Source organism: Psammomys obesus, unplaced genomic scaffold (genome assembly GCF_907164565.1).
Source record: "Psammomys obesus unplaced genomic scaffold, mPsaObe1.curated_primary_1811, whole genome shotgun sequence".
Lineage (NCBI taxonomy): Eukaryota > Metazoa > Chordata > Mammalia > Rodentia > Muridae > Psammomys > Psammomys obesus.
The window spans coordinates 682,458-697,664 of record NW_026592586.1 but is presented as its reverse complement, the minus strand read 5'-3'; the positions used below and the strand labels follow the sequence as shown (position 1 = coordinate 697,664).

At 44.1% G+C, this 15,207-nt stretch overlaps 1 protein-coding gene across 3 annotated transcripts in view; it reads left to right on the top strand.

Annotated features, from left to right (window-relative positions):
• Positions 1 to 15,207, top strand: part of Carmil1 (capping protein regulator and myosin 1 linker 1) — a 269,047-nt gene that overhangs the window by 113,358 nt on the left and 140,482 nt on the right. For all 3 annotated transcript variants that reach the window (XR_008720958.1, XM_055614493.1, XM_055614492.1), the window contains exon 5: positions 9,915 to 10,036. Coding sequence is in view for 2 of the 3 variants with exons in the window: in XM_055614493.1 (XP_055470468.1) it covers positions 9,915 to 10,036 (122 nt within the window). In the remaining variant the exon portion in view is untranslated. The remainder of the gene's footprint in view (positions 1 to 9,914; positions 10,037 to 15,207) is intronic.

The following is a 15,207-nucleotide window of genomic DNA, read 5'->3' as shown; positions in this document are numbered from 1 at the left end:
AGTTTTATAAAGTGGTATGTAAAGTACCCCTCACCCCAGACAAGGCTGGCCGCAAGTTCTCAGCAATCCTCCTGCCTCAGCCTCCTAAATATGAGGAACAAAGGGGTGAGCCATCTGCCTGGCTTTTTAAGAATCTTTCTTGGAAGGAAGTGGTAACTGATTTCTTTTTGATGCTTCAAAGCTGCTGAAAGAGAGTTTCATTTTAGGTATAAGTTGCTGCAGTAAAGTATAAAATTCGATATATGTATGCCCACAAAACTGTTAGCACAACCAGGATACTGAATATATTTATCATCTTCCATTCCATCCCCATCTGCAGTCTCTCGCAGGCACCTGCTTTCTGTCACCACAGAGTGGGTCACACTTTATACCATTTCATACAGATGGAGTCATTCGGTTTGCAGTCTTGCCTTCCTCATTCAGTTTAACTGTTTTGAGGTGGAGTCATTGCGTGCCTCAGTGGACTGTTACTTCATGCTGCTGAGTGGCATGTTGCTTCAGTGATCTGTCAGTTTGTCCACCTTTTTACCTGGTGCTGGAGAGTCTGTTGTTTTCAGTTTTGACTGTATCAGGCAGAGCTGCTATTGATATTTCTGTTCAAGTCTTTGGACACATACGAGTAGGTCATAGACAAGAGGGAAATGATCTTCATGAGGTAAGAGTGAAACTTAGTTTAGCCGGATGAAGTTGACCCAGGGCAAAACTTCTGGAGTCTGATACCAGGTCATTTATTTTAGCCATATTGAAGCACAGTGCATTTTTGGAGAAAAGTTTTCTGGTGACAATGAACTCAGCACCATGTGTACAACAAAGCTTAATATATGTTTACATTGAAACTCTTTGAAGATGGGTTCTGTTGACTCAGAAACAATGCTCAAGATAAGGGTCTAGGGAGAATGACTTCGGTAAACACAGTGCCTGTGGGAATCAGGCACTGATTTGGCCCTCAGATAATACAGATGTTACCTAAGGTGTTGTAAAGTACAAGTGACATCTCTCTCAAGGATGCATTTTGTGGACTGAGAAGAAGTGCTCAAGACTTACTGGAGAAAGTCAGGGATACTCAAATATAATTTTCTGGGGGATCCAGTTGTAGCCTGGCCCTACAGATAGCTAAGGATCGCCAGGTAAACTATCTTTTCCCAGCATTCTGGGTGGAAGGCAGGCAAACATCCTCTTTTGAAGAATCAAGCCTGTGTGTTTAACTTTCCTGGCTTCTCCAGGGCTGTCTGTCTGCACAAGGACCTCTTACCCTCTATGCATGTGCTTTCATTTGCCATGGGCACATGTTACAGGCTCCTATGATAGGTGTGTTTAGTGTTGAGTGCTGTCAACCTGTCCCCACAGAAGGTGGCAGGTTTTACGTTGTTACCAACAGTGTGACAGAGACTTATTTCTTTTCTGTCTCCCTGACCACAGGTAAGGTCTCTTTTTTATTTTAGCCCTTTTTATAGGTATGCAGGGTTTTTTTTTTTCCCTCTCTCTCTCTCTTCCAAATTTAAAAACAGTATTTTTGAGACAAATAATTGACTTTGCCATTTGGTCTTACATTCTGCCCATCTTATTATCCTCACCTGGTGGAGCCAGCATTTCTTACAGATTGTTTTCTACAGAGATGGTGTCATCATTTGTGTGAATATGGGTACCTTTTCTTTTTTCTTGTCTTCATTCCCATGGGGAAGGTACTCCTGAACTTCATATGTTCCTACAATATTGCTTGATGTATTAAGAACTCAGTATGCTGACTTTTTTTTTTTACCTAGGACATTTCCCAGAGTTATTTTGCAGTGAGCTACCTTGCAGAAAGAGGGACTTCTTCTCTATAAAAGTCCAGGCTTCCTTATCATTTCCAGTGGAAACAGAAAATGGCACAGACACAATGGTTTCTGAATTGTGTGTGTACAGGAATCTGTCTGACTCTCTCCATGTCACTGAGCTCTGTGGAGTCCATCATGGTATCCATGCCTCTTGGTTATGCCATTCATTAGCTTTGTGAACAAGGAGCTTCGTGGCTCCAGGCAGCATCTGTGGAACTATAATAGGCCAAGCCATTGGCTTCCCAGTAGGTAAAACCAAGTGTCAGACCTCAGTAACACCCAAGCCAGTACCTCCAGGACAATACTGAAGAGAAGTGGCTCAACCAGATGTTTCTGTCTCTCCTTCCTAATCTCTATGGAAGATTCATTCTGTCACCATGAAGTATGACATTAACTATAGATTTGTTCTGTGAATGGTTGTTACCTGGTTAGGGGCATTTCTTTCTATTCCTGGTTGAGTTTTTACCAGGTCCAATATTTGATTTCTGGTTTTAGAGATTGATGTGATTCTTAGGATTTCCTCCCTTCCATGAAAAATTATACTTATTTACTTATGAATATTGAGTCTTTCATTCCTTGGACAGTCCCCCAGAGTCTTAGCATGCATAACATTTTATATAGATTATATATAGATTATGTTGATATAATCTATATCAAGATATATATAGATTATATTGAAAATATAATTGATTTGTGATTTTATATTCTGTTTATCTTGCCATAGTCACCTAGTAGGTACACTCACTTCCATCATTTTCTACATGTATGTATTTTTAATTTTTATTAAATTACATTTAAAATTTTTATAATATCTTATGTACTATCCTTCCACATGTTACAATATGTTACATATGTAACATATGTAATATGTTACAATATATGGGATATACACATGCACACACCTACACATATATATATATATATATACAATATATATCCCCATATATATATATATATATTTATTTATTTATTTTTTTCTATTTTAAGCTTTGGGAGGGAGTTTTTGCACTGCTGTTTGAGGTACTAGTTTGCCATTTTCCTCTTCTCTTTTCTTCCCCTTTAGCATGGTCATGGAGTCACTGTATGAACCAGGAAGTACTCTCTGTTCTGTACTTCTCTTTTTGGAGCAGGGCTGGCATTAATTCTTTCTCAGACATTTGGAAGTGGTGTAAGCGCTGAGGTAACAGTGTTCTCTGAGCGGCTTATGGTATTCAGTTGTCTCTGAAGAAACCATTCCTGAGATTGATAATTTGGTATCCTCTTTCTCTTTGTGTTAGTTTTGTTAGACATTTATTTTATCAGTTATCTTAAAAAAAAAAAAAAACTTGTTTTCCGGTTGACTTGCTTTTCTATCCCATTGGTTCTTTCTCTGGTCTTTATTTTGTATAAAAGTGATTGTTTTACCTCCTAACAGCATATGTGTGTTTAAGTTGCTGTTAATGCTCTCAAAAAGAAGCCATCAAAACTGTCATTTATGACAGCTGAGATTACATACAAATCCTTGGAATTTTTCCATAGTTCAGCTGAGAGCAATATTTTATCATTCTTCAGAAACTAGAGTTTGAAAAAAAAAAAAACCAACACAGCAACATATGTTTGCCCAAATGGCCAAACATATGTAGGAGTGAGTCATTGCTCGTGGGTGATGGGATGGTGATGTCATCCTAGGCTGGTCTCTATTGAGGAATGTCTGTTTATAATTCAGGGCTTGGGATGGGAACACAGGGCATTAGTGAATGTTAAGGCCAAGTTTATATTGAAAGTATGAGTTGACTGTGGTATTTAATTATGGAAAAGGTGTTGGCACAGCAGGATGAAGTTTCCCCTGTGGCTTCAGGAGTTGACCATTCCATAATCAGTAGTCTTGTCACCTTGATGTGCTGACCACTTACAAGAATCAGGTAGGCAAGCTATCTGCTTCAGACACAGAGCTTTTCTGTCCCAGGGAATCCCTGATGTGCAGGCTTAGCGTTCCTGCGAGCACTACACGATGCTGTGTGCTTGGGAGATGAATTGAGGGTGAAACAATGGCCATGGTCCTATGGTCATACAGTCTAGACCGCAGTCCCAGTTCCCTAGTGCTGCTCAAGCCCCACTGTGTTTCACACTAGTGGCCTCTAGTGTGTTTACCAAGTACAGGTAACAGCCGAGTATGGTGTCATCTGGGATCACACCTGTGATCCCAGCACTCAAGGAGGCAGAGGCAGCGGATCTTTGTGAGTTCGAGGGCAGCCTGGTCTACAAAGCGCGTCCAGCACAGTCAAGGCTACACATAGAAACCTTGTCTCGAAAACAAAGTCAAGAACCAAAAAACAAAGTACAGACGTTGACAGCAGCCTGTCAACAGTCTCTCCCTGTCACTCTACCCCGTTTGCATGTATGCCCACAGACACAACATTTACGGCAGTTAGGAGTCATACGTCTGAGTGGCTTGTGTGTTTGGAATCAAGTACACAATTTGATTATCTGTGTTGTGAAGATGGAGACTCAATAACCCATGTAACCACAAGGGAGGACCACTAATTTGAGAGCCTCACGTCCTCAGAGTCTCTAGTTTATGAGAAATCATGAGGACAATGACATCTGCTGGTTGCCTTCGCAACCTAACCATTTGTTTTTGAGTGAAGATTTTATTTTTGTTAGCGAGAGAGGCAGAGACAGAGAGAGAGAGAAGGAAAGAAAGAGAGAGAATATAAATGCTCACATATGCTGCTGGAGGCTAGAAGAGGGCATAGGATCCCCTCAAGCTGGAGTTGCTGTTGGTGCTTGAAGTGGGTTCTGGAAGCCAAATCTGGGCCCTCTGGAAGAACGGCAGGTGCCCCATTCCTACAGTCTAACCTGGATTTTGAAGTCTTGCGAGCATCCTGGGGTTATTGTACTTCCGTCATTGGTATTTTTACCATTTTATCATTTATCGATTCAAGCAAAATGCTTGGATCAGAACGTATTGCCCTCTGTGTGATGAGTAAATATGTTGCTTAATTAATGAAGTTTGCCCTAATTATTCTTTTTCTTTTCTTTGTGGAAATCTGGGGTGCAGAAATCTTTTTTTCAAGTCTTAATGGTGTCACTACACCCTTGGAGCCTGTGCTTTTACAGCTCTATACTGTGACATTTGGGGATTTTTATCTGTAACTCAGTACCTGCTGTTGTTATTGTAGTTGTTGATACTGTTATTGTCGTCATGATTGTCTTCAAACTAAAATGTTTTCTCTGTCATAGTGACACAGGTAAGCCGACTTCTGCTTGTTTCTGTTAGAGGAAACAAAATCCCCCCATAAGTTTATTGATTGTGGTTTAGTAAAAAATGTTGCCTATTGCTAGACCCAGTAGATTTCTGTCTGTAATCTAAGCTACTGAATGCTGAGGCAGGTAGATGGCAGGTTTAAGACCTGCCAGCACTACAGAGGGGCTCAAGCAATTAACTGAGACCCTTTCTCAAGATGGAAAAGAGAGAAAGGGAGGAGAGTGTACCACAGCTGACAGGATGCTTGCATTGGTTTCAATGATCAGGCGTAGCGATGGTGGCTTGTAATCACTGGTCATTTTAATGAAGAGCCTGCGGATCAAGCCTAAGAGCTTGTGTGCACTAGGCAAGCACTTACTTAGGGAGTAGAGGTTATGAGTTCTGCCCTGCGAGGTGTTTGAACATTCTGTTTCTGCTGAGCCTGGAGCAGAAGGAAGCCAGTGTGTGACAGACAGCTCTTTTTGTTGAGGCCATGATGTGTTGGGTGGTTCCCCCTTGGTGGCTTTGTTGCAGACTTTACGTTGTGCAGAGGTGTTGACATCTCCAGCAGGGCTTTGTAAGCACCTTCATGTCAGGATGGGTTTGAAGGCTCATTTCTTCCCCACCTGTTGCCCTTTCTCTTTCCTGTCATCCTATTCAGTCCTGTGCAATTAGGGATGATTATGTGTGAAGATCAAGTGGAATTAGAATAGGCTAATTATGAATCGCTTGCACCCAGGCTGTGAGCTGAATAGAAGTGAGGAATGTAAAAGGACCTTCACAGACAAATATAATTGCCAAGGGTTGACACCAGGTGTCAAGTGCAGACACACAATGGCCTCCCACATGATCTGGCTTTAGAAATGAGCATCTGTATGTAGAGCAAAGGAACCCAGTGTTCCACAGCAGGATTCTTACTTAGCGTCCTTCTGGACACAGCGGAATTTGGTAGGAAACCAGCTGCAAACCTTCTCTGTGAAGTTGGCCTGCTGCCTTGTTCTGGGGTTAATATGTCTCCTGGACTACTGTATATAGGACTTATACTAGAGAATTTTTTTTTTCCTCTCACCTCTCTGGCTTTCCCCTCTTATCCCCTACCCTCTCTCTTATTCCTTATGATCTTTCCATGTATATCCCAAGCTGGCCTTGAATTTACAGTGGTCCTTCAGTCCAGCCTTCAGTATGTTCAGATAAAAGGTATGCACTACCCTGCTTGAGTCTTTGTTGTTGTTCTTCCCCCCCCCCCCTAGACAGGGTTCCTCTGTGTAGCCTCGGCTGTCCGGGAACTTGCTCCTGTAGACCAGGGTGGCCTTGAACTCACGGGGAACCTCCTGCCTCTGCCTCCTGAGTGCTGGGATTAAAGGTGTGCCACCACTGCCTGGCTAGTCTTCTTACTTTTATTTATGGCTTAGTGTGTGTTTGTGTGCGCCCATGTATGCAAACATGTGTGTGCAGGCCACCGTGCACATGTGGAAATTAGAGGACAACCTGTGGGAGCTGGTTTCCTCCTTCCACCATGATGGGTCCCGGAGAACAAACGTGGGTTGTTAGACATGATGGCCGGCACCTTTAAGTACTGAGCAATCTCAATGACCCTCTTTTCCTTCTTTTCTTCTGTTCCTTCCTTAGTTATTTCCTTCCTTCCATCTTTCCTCTCTCTTCCCTAATGTTGCAGGATGTTTGATCCCATTGTGAACCCAAAAATGGGAACTGTAAAACCCTGTTTCTTGTTTGGTGTGGTTAAGCCCTATCACACACCTTTAATCCAAGAACTTTCTGCTTATTGTAAACAGGTGATCATGGTGTGGTTCAGCCCACCTTACCACACATCTTTAAGCCAGAGCTTAAGCTAAAAGCTCTTTCTACTTCACACTGTCTTAAATACCCTCTACTCAAAGTCCATCCTATTCCTTAACCCCTGTCAGCTGGTTTATTGCTCTGATTCTTGACCTAAGGTTAACTTTATTAAATCCAGTGTACAGAAAGCTCTTGGATTTAAGGTGTGTGCTAGGGTTGGGTGAACCACACCTTAATCAACTGTTCAGAATAAACAGAAAGTTCTTGGATTAAAGGAGTCATAGGGCTCAACCACACCAAACAAGAAACAGGGTTTTACAGTTCACAATTTTGGGGTTCACAATGGGATCAAATATCCTGCAACACCCTGACACACACCCCACTGCCGTTTCTTTCTTGACAGTGTCCCATATAATAGTTCAGGTTGACCTGAAACTTAGTGCATAGCCCAAGCTGGCTTCAAACTCATGGTGATCCTCCTGATTCAGCCTCCTGTATGCTGGGATTGTAAGGTGTTTGCCACCAGGCTAGTGTTTGTTATCAAGTTCTTGAAGAGTGTGTTGAGAGTTAAAATTAAATCTCCTCCTCACCCCCTTGCTAGGTGGCACTGAGTGCTATCCCTCTGAAGTTTCTGTGAAAAAGCTTTATAACACTGTGAGGACCATTAACTGGATCTCATTGTTTCAACATATTTTCCATTCCTTTCCTTCATCACAAGAACACATTGATTTAGAGTATCCTTATTTTTAATTTGGCTAATTTTACAGAAATCTAAAGCAAACTGCCAGCATTGCTTTGTTAATCTCCTTGGCTAACTGCACACGGAATTCTGTTTCTCTTTTGTATATGTTTAAGCGACAACAGGGAGCAAATGTTTTAATGTTGTGATGGTCCCAAAGGACTTCATTGTGTATGGCTACTAAGAGAGTTAAGATAATGCCATCTTTTAGGAAAGCGACCAGTGTCATTCTTGTGAAATCTTCTCTCCTGGTTTTGCTTCCCCGAACATAACAGTGGTGTGACTACCAGTGATCACAACTGGTGGATCCAGGGAGGGGGAGAAATGCAGGAAAGAACAGACTCTGGGAGGCAGGCTTCAGCGAGACAGCTCATTTAATTGGGGAGGAACAGAGGCTATTTAAACCTCTGGGGAGTAGGTAGAGGCTTTGGGGTGAGTGTACATCATTGGTCAGGTGACAGAGTGCTGGGAATGCCTTATTTGCATGAAGAGATATTCCAGGTGCTTGCTGGACATGACCTTATAAGGAGAGGAGACGTTTAACCTTGCTGCGACTACATGACCTCCTCAGGTGCGGGCAAAGATGGAGAAGTGCAGGACTATATCCACCTGGACCTATAGGCTTGGGGTAGAGGAGGGCGTGGTCTCACTCCTACCACCACTGTTGGGATGAGATTTCTAGGGTGGGACACAACTCTGCTCCTCTCCCGTTCCAGTCAGCTTCTCCTGGTTCCATGGTACTCTGGCCCCACATGTTCCCCAAAACAGCAGTCATTTTTTTTGGGGGGGTGTTTGCTACACACCCCCCTTTTTGCTACTAAATAACTACTTGGGCTTTCTAACCCACTTCAAACCTGTTAGTTCTTGAATAAAAAACACAGAGAACTTTTAAATTTATAATAAGCTTTAAGACACAATAACTTGGCAGATATCAACCTTCTAAGCAATTTTGCTATTTCTCAGCTACATACCTCAAGTTACTTGCCATAATTGTTTCTGCCTGGGCTGCTTTTGTTCTATTAGGCCAGCCCTCATGGCCACATGCTCATGGTCCGTACTGCCTCATGGTGACTTCCTTATCTCTGGCTTTCTCTCCTGCTTCTCTTTTCCACCTGTGGTCCCCATCTGACCCCAAGCCTGGGAACCTGAGCTCCACCTACTTCTCTTCTACCCAGTCACAGGCTTCTAGCTATGTTTATTAACCAATCAATCTTCAAATTGGAGAGCAAGGTTTACCCAACATCACTTGGTGTTCATGAGAATTTACTCATCTGGACTGAAACCAGATCTTGGGGGCCAACATTTAGCATTTGAATATATAGCACAAGATCAACCCCCAATAGTTCCCATCATCAGCAAGTTGCCTGTTTTGCAGTTTACCTTCTTTGCAGGTGGATTTAAACTCATTTACGGGACTAAATGAGGAATACATCTTAGCTCTTTTTGTTGTCTCCAGCCCACTTTTGCCATTAAGCATATCAGAAGATTTTGTTCCCTTGTCAGTGTTTTTCCTTGTTCAGTGTCTCGTTTTCTCTGCTTAGACGGGTTAACTTTTTAATGATAACTTGAATTCCTCTCTGCTTTTAGTAAAAAAGATTATTAAATTGTATTTAAGCATTTATTTAAGCATTTTGTAAGGTTTCTTATTTTAAAGACACACTTTCAGAAGCAAAGAAGTGACAAAGCAACGAAGTCAGGGCTGCCCCAAGCTCGGGCTGATGTTTCTCCCGATGGGAAAAGACTCAGATGTGGGTGTGGTCAAGTCACCGAGGAGGTCTGTTTCCATCAGTTTGGCCTTTGGGATCCGTAGTCTAAGAGCAGAGAACAAAGAATGGATCCTTGCTTGGTTATACTCTGCTCTGTTTCTCCGCTCTTATATTGTTCCGGAATTCCTGCTCTAGGGATCGCCACCACTCAGAGTAGGCTGACTCTTTTCACATCAAGAAAATACACCACAGACATCCTCACAGCCCAGCCCCATCCACACAATTTCTTACTGCCACTCTCTTCTCCCGTGGTTCTAGGCTGTGTCAATTTGCCAGTTAAAAGTAACTGCCACAGACATCTAGGCTGGCTCTGTCTCCTGGCTGTGGAGGAAATCGAAGCAATAAACGTGGATGTGCAAGCATGTCGTATGCTGACTTACCATCTTTGAGGTGTATTCCCAAGAGTGGTACAGCTGTGTCACGCGGTAGTTATGGTTTTAGTTCACGAGCACACTCTGCAGGGACTTTCATTGTTCCCACCATTGACATGCCTCTTACATGCATCACTTTGTGTCAATGAAGAGGGAAGAACTTGGGCTCCTCGTTAAGCGTGCTTCTTGTTCTTGCAGATGGTTGTGGAGACTGAGAAGTGTAGCATGTCCATGAAGATGGCGTCACCAGAGGACGTGAGCGATGTGCTGGCTCACATAGGCACCTGCTTGCGGAGGATATTTCCCGGCCTTTCCCCACTGTGAGTTTCTGTGAAGGAACAAAGAGTTTGTTCTTCGCCAGAGTCACAAATGTGAAAAAGAATGCCTCTCTTTTGTCCTTGTCCCTTCACTTCTTTTCTCAGACTTAGATCACCAGCAGCGGCATCAGCAACACTACCACCATCACCACCACCAGAACCATCACCAGCATCTCTCTACTGCTCCCACCATCCCAACCACCTCCTTCTCCTCTATTGCCTCCGCCATCACTACCTACTCTGTTACCATCACCCCCCTTCATTGCTACTACCTCCTCCTTCTCCTCCTCTTTTACCACCTCATCTTCTTCTTCCTGTAACCTCTTTTCCTTCCTTCTTTCCCTCCAACTCTCTTTTTCTAGATCAGGGAGGACAGGAAGGTGGGTGGGGGGCATCTTACTACATAGCCCAAGGCTGGTCCAGGACTCTCAGCCATCCTTCTGCATTAACCTCCAGACGATGGGATTATAGGCATGAATCGCCATGCCTGGTTTAGGATGGTGGCCCAGGTAACAGAGTCCATGTTTGGGGTGAGGATGGGGGGAGTGTATGTCAGTTGTTGGAATGAGATTGGCTGAGCTTTACAATGTAGGTAGATGTTTCTGTCAGGAAGCTCCAAGATGCTTTCCTGACAGGAGGAGTGTTTCCCAGATTGTGGGAAATCCCTTCCCGTTGCTCATTGAGCATGCTGAGGGGTGCTGGAGAAGCTAAAGCCTCATAAATATATATGATGATTGGTGGTGGTTCTTTCCTGGTGGAGGGATGGGAAGTCTGGTAACCCTTGCCCTTTTTTGGAACATGAAAGAAGGTAGGCCAGCCTTATGCAAACAAATCTTTTTTAACAGCAAGGGCATAAAGAGGGCATCTGGGTTAGAGACTCTTAGAACTGCTTTATGCTAAGGGGACCTGCTTGGCTCTCCTAGGTTCTCTTTTCTTCCCACTACAGACAAGCTGAGTCAGGAAGGTGGCTCTCTGCTTCTAGTGGTTTCTTTTAGAAGCATGCTCAGAATAGCTGATTGCTCAGATTGCAGTGTGTGCCTGGCCTCATGTTGGGATAAGGGAAGGGAAGCTGGGTTTGTTCTCTGACCCCTGCCTGTAGTATTTAAGCGTTTTCAAGGAAAACACTTGCTGGTGTCCAGTCCCGGTGTTCACGCTTGCAGAGGCACATGCCTGCAGGGTAGCCTGGGAGTTGAGGAATGGGTCACAGCAGCTGTGGGGGAAGCACTCAGAAGGGAAACTTCCCCGGAGTAGTGAAAGACAGTTCATTCTCCTGTCTTCCAGCCAGCTTGTTATCGTGTCCTGTCAAGATCAAAGTGAGCAGACAGTGAAGGGTGATTAAAGGAGAACTTTATTAACAAAGGATCAGTAACTGAATCAAACAGGAAAACCAGTCGCCAAGCAGGAGTGGCACGTCAGTCAATGCAACAGTGAGAGATTGGACATAAACCGAGGATTTGCAGGAAGGGGTTTGGAGTGCTAGGCTGGGGCTAAGTGGGACTGAAACAGTTAGTCTCCGAGGGCTGGAAACTTTAGGTGCCCACCAGGAGCAAATTCTCGCCGGCTGCCACAAGTTGAATCTTTGAGGCTGAGTCAGGAAGCAGTCACTCTGCTTCCAGCCAAGACACAGAGGCTGAGGTAGGAACCAGTCACCCAGCCTACAGCTGCAGGTCTTGGAGGCTGGAGCATTGGTAACCCAGGGGGCAGGGAGTGTCTCCAGCAGGGCAAGAAGGCACAAATAGTCTTCCTTCTCTTCCTCAAGGAGTGTTATGCGAAGAGTTTGACCATTTAGAGCCCTTAAAACCAGGGGTGGGGCGGTTATTGGCTCTGCATGTATGCAGATTAGGCACAGAAGGGGGCCAATCAGGGAAGAGCTGCCAATCCTGGACGAAAGAGAGACCTAAATCTGGCCAAGAGTTCTCCTCCAGGTGAGGTTCCTTTTTTTCCACAGAAGTGGTAGGGTAGCAAGTACGAAGCAAGGGTGCTACAGGACAGACACCACTGGGAGTTTGAAACAGTCTAGTGGCTGTGGCAGTGCTGCTGTCATTATTGCCCAAGGGCCTGCTGCCATGATCTCTACCTAGAGGTGTTCTTCAGTTGTCATGGTTGGTCCCAGTGGATTGTCACTGGGGCTGTCCAGCCATCAGCATTGTAGGCTGTCAAATCTATCCAATTCCCAGCTCTGAGTGTGCCTGATTTATTTGTTTGTTTGTTTCATTTTGTTTTTGATGTTCTTTCTGCTCTTCTTGCTGGGTGTACTTCAGTAACAACGGGAACTCCTATTACCCTGTCAACACCAGGAGATGACCATGCAGGGAAAACCTGAGCTTCCGATAGCCTAAACTTTCCCTTAATGTGTTGTTAGCAGTGAAGTGACAGAGGGGCAGCTCTGCCTTGTCACCCTCAGCAGCCTGATGAATCTTCTTTGGAGAGCTCAACTCAGGCAAGCCAAGAAGGATTGGTTCTTTTGATACAGAAAAGAATTTCAAGACTAGTCTGAAGCAGAGTTGGGGTTTTTGTAAACACCAAGAGAAAGGTACTTTTAAAAAAGATAAAAAAGCACACATGTCCAAAAGTTTGGTTATGAATGTCACAAAAAAAAGGAACTGAGGCTTATCAAAGCATTTAAAACTATAAAGTACCTGTTTTCAGTAGCGGTGCTGGGGTTTGAATTCAGGGTCTGCTAGGTGCAAGGCAAGCACTCTGCCGCATTACTCCCTCCCAGTCTGATTGTCATTTTTAATATTTACTTATTTATTCATGGGTTTGTGTATGTGTGTCGGGTAGGTGCGTGGCTGGCAGTCATGGCATGTGTATAGAGGTCAGAGGGCAACTTGTGAGACTCTTCCTGTCTCTGTCTCTCTCTGTCTGTCTGTCTGTCTGTCTCACTCTCTGCCTCCCATCTGGGTCCTGGGAATCAAACTCAGGTCAATAGTCTTGGCAGTAAGTGCGTTTACCCACTGAACTCTCTTGGCAGCCCCAGAAGGCATTTTTTCGACGTAGATTTTAGCCACAGGTGCCAAGAGAAAGATGCCTCGGGAAAGAGTAAGTGTGGCCGCTAGGTCCTCGCTGGAGGGTTAGCTTAAATGTCTTAGCATTTGTTGCATGTTGCATTTTGGTGCCTCTTAAGTTATATCCCGAAAGGTTGTTAGGGGGCTATAGATGAGTCAGCTGTTAAGATCACTGACTACTCTCTCGGAAGACCCAGGTTCAATTCCCAGAACCCACATGGTGGCTAGTACCAGGGGATCCAACACCGTCTCCCGGGTTTTGTGGACACTACACATATATCATACACAAACATATAGTCAGGCAAAGCACATAAAGTAAAGTAGGCAAAACACATAAGATGAAATACACATAAAATAAAGCAGGCAAAACACATGAACTAAGAATACATTAAAAAAAAAAAAAAGAAACCTTTTCTCCACCCTTCTCTTTTTAATAGTGAGATTCTAGTATAGCCTCAGCACTGCCTTGATTGTATTATAATGTGAAAAGGTAAAGCCAGGCACCATTAGGATTGCAAATAGGGTTCTGGTGAGGTCTTCAGAAGATCCCAGGGATTCAGCTGGGATGAAAGAAATGCCTTAAGTAGTGGTTAATTGTGGTGGAATTCTTGCTTCTTAGCTTGAGAGAGGCTCTCCTTGCTTCAGTGTTTGTTTTGGAAATGTTCTTTGTGCATGTGTTTCCTTGTAATGTCCTTAGCTCACGCCAGATTATCATTTCATCATGCCTGATGAAATGAACAAATACAGTGTATCTAACAAGGGCTTAGGACACCTGGAACTTTACAGATCCTAAGAGCAGGTTTGGAGTTTCTGTGATTCCCTCCTTCTCTCCCTTCCTTCTTCCCTCATAGTTTTCTTCATATCTCCCCACTTCTGTCCCTCTTTTCCTCCTTCTACCTGCCCCCGCCCTCCAGCCCCTTTTCTTGTCTCACTATGTAGTCGAGGCTAGTTTTGAACCTTCTGCCTTAGGCTCTCACATGCTGGATTGGGACCCTCTGTTTTCTCCAGTGCATGTTTATTTGTTTATTAATGACCTAGGAGCTTGGGTGTGGGAATATTATTGATGTATCTTTGTTTTTGTTTTTTGTTTATTTTTTTTGTGGGGGGGGTATCTTTTTGTTTTGTTTTTCCTTCAAGAGAATGTTTAGTACAGAATAGCGTTTTCAATGTAACCTTGTGTGACCACCCATTTGTAGCCAGGCAGCTTTGATCAAGCTTTGGTTCTTTAGTCCCTGACATTCCCCTGCCTGTGACCTGCATTCTCCCCTTCAGTCTGTGTGGTGGACATCTCCATAGGGGCGTCCTCAAGCTGCATACACTCAGCTTGTCCCCAAAGAACTTTTTATCTTTCCTCATAAAAGCTGCCCATATTGCCCAAAGCTTGGCCCTGTTGTTTATGGTCTCTTGAGAAGGAAGCCATGAGTTAGTTGCCAGGCCCTTGATGTCATCTGCATGAGTCTTAGCTGGGTCCTTTGTCTTTCCTTTTGTTTTCCTTGCCTCAGTTCAGACTGCTCTCACCACTGAAGCATCTCTGTAACTAGTCTCTTGACCTCTTCTTTTCTGTGCAGCCAGCCCTGCATACTGATAGCAGTTATCTTTATAAAATTCAAGCATATCTGAGTCTTGCAGAGCTGTCTGGTGGCTAGCAGCCTGATGAAACTGAAACTATATAGCCTGACCTAGAAGAGAGCGACTTTCCTTCCACATGCTCAGCCTATTTCAGAATACAACAGATGCTCACACTCCCGTCCTGTCTATGCGGCTCCCTCCCTGACTAGCTCTGTTATGTCTGACTGTGAGACCCCTCTGTAGGCTCACATGGGCTGTCCAGATGACTTGGGTGAGCCAGTAGAAGTTCTGTCAGGGAAGTTTTGCTTCGGAGAACTGCTAAATAGGATGTGGCTTGAGGGCGGATTCCAGGGATTGTATGTCAGTATTGAGAATGGGTGATATTAAAGCACATGGCTCGAATGAGGGCAGAGAGAGAGAGAGAGAGAGAAAGAGAGAGTGTATGACTGAGCAGCATATGGTTGAGCACATGAGAGAGCTATATTAAAATCCGTCAGCGTCCTGAGGGGTTGAGAAGAATAGATTGTAGGCCATGTCTGTCCGTACCTGTCGTCTCGACCCCATGAGCTGTTTTGCTGTCTGTCATATGTTTGTTTT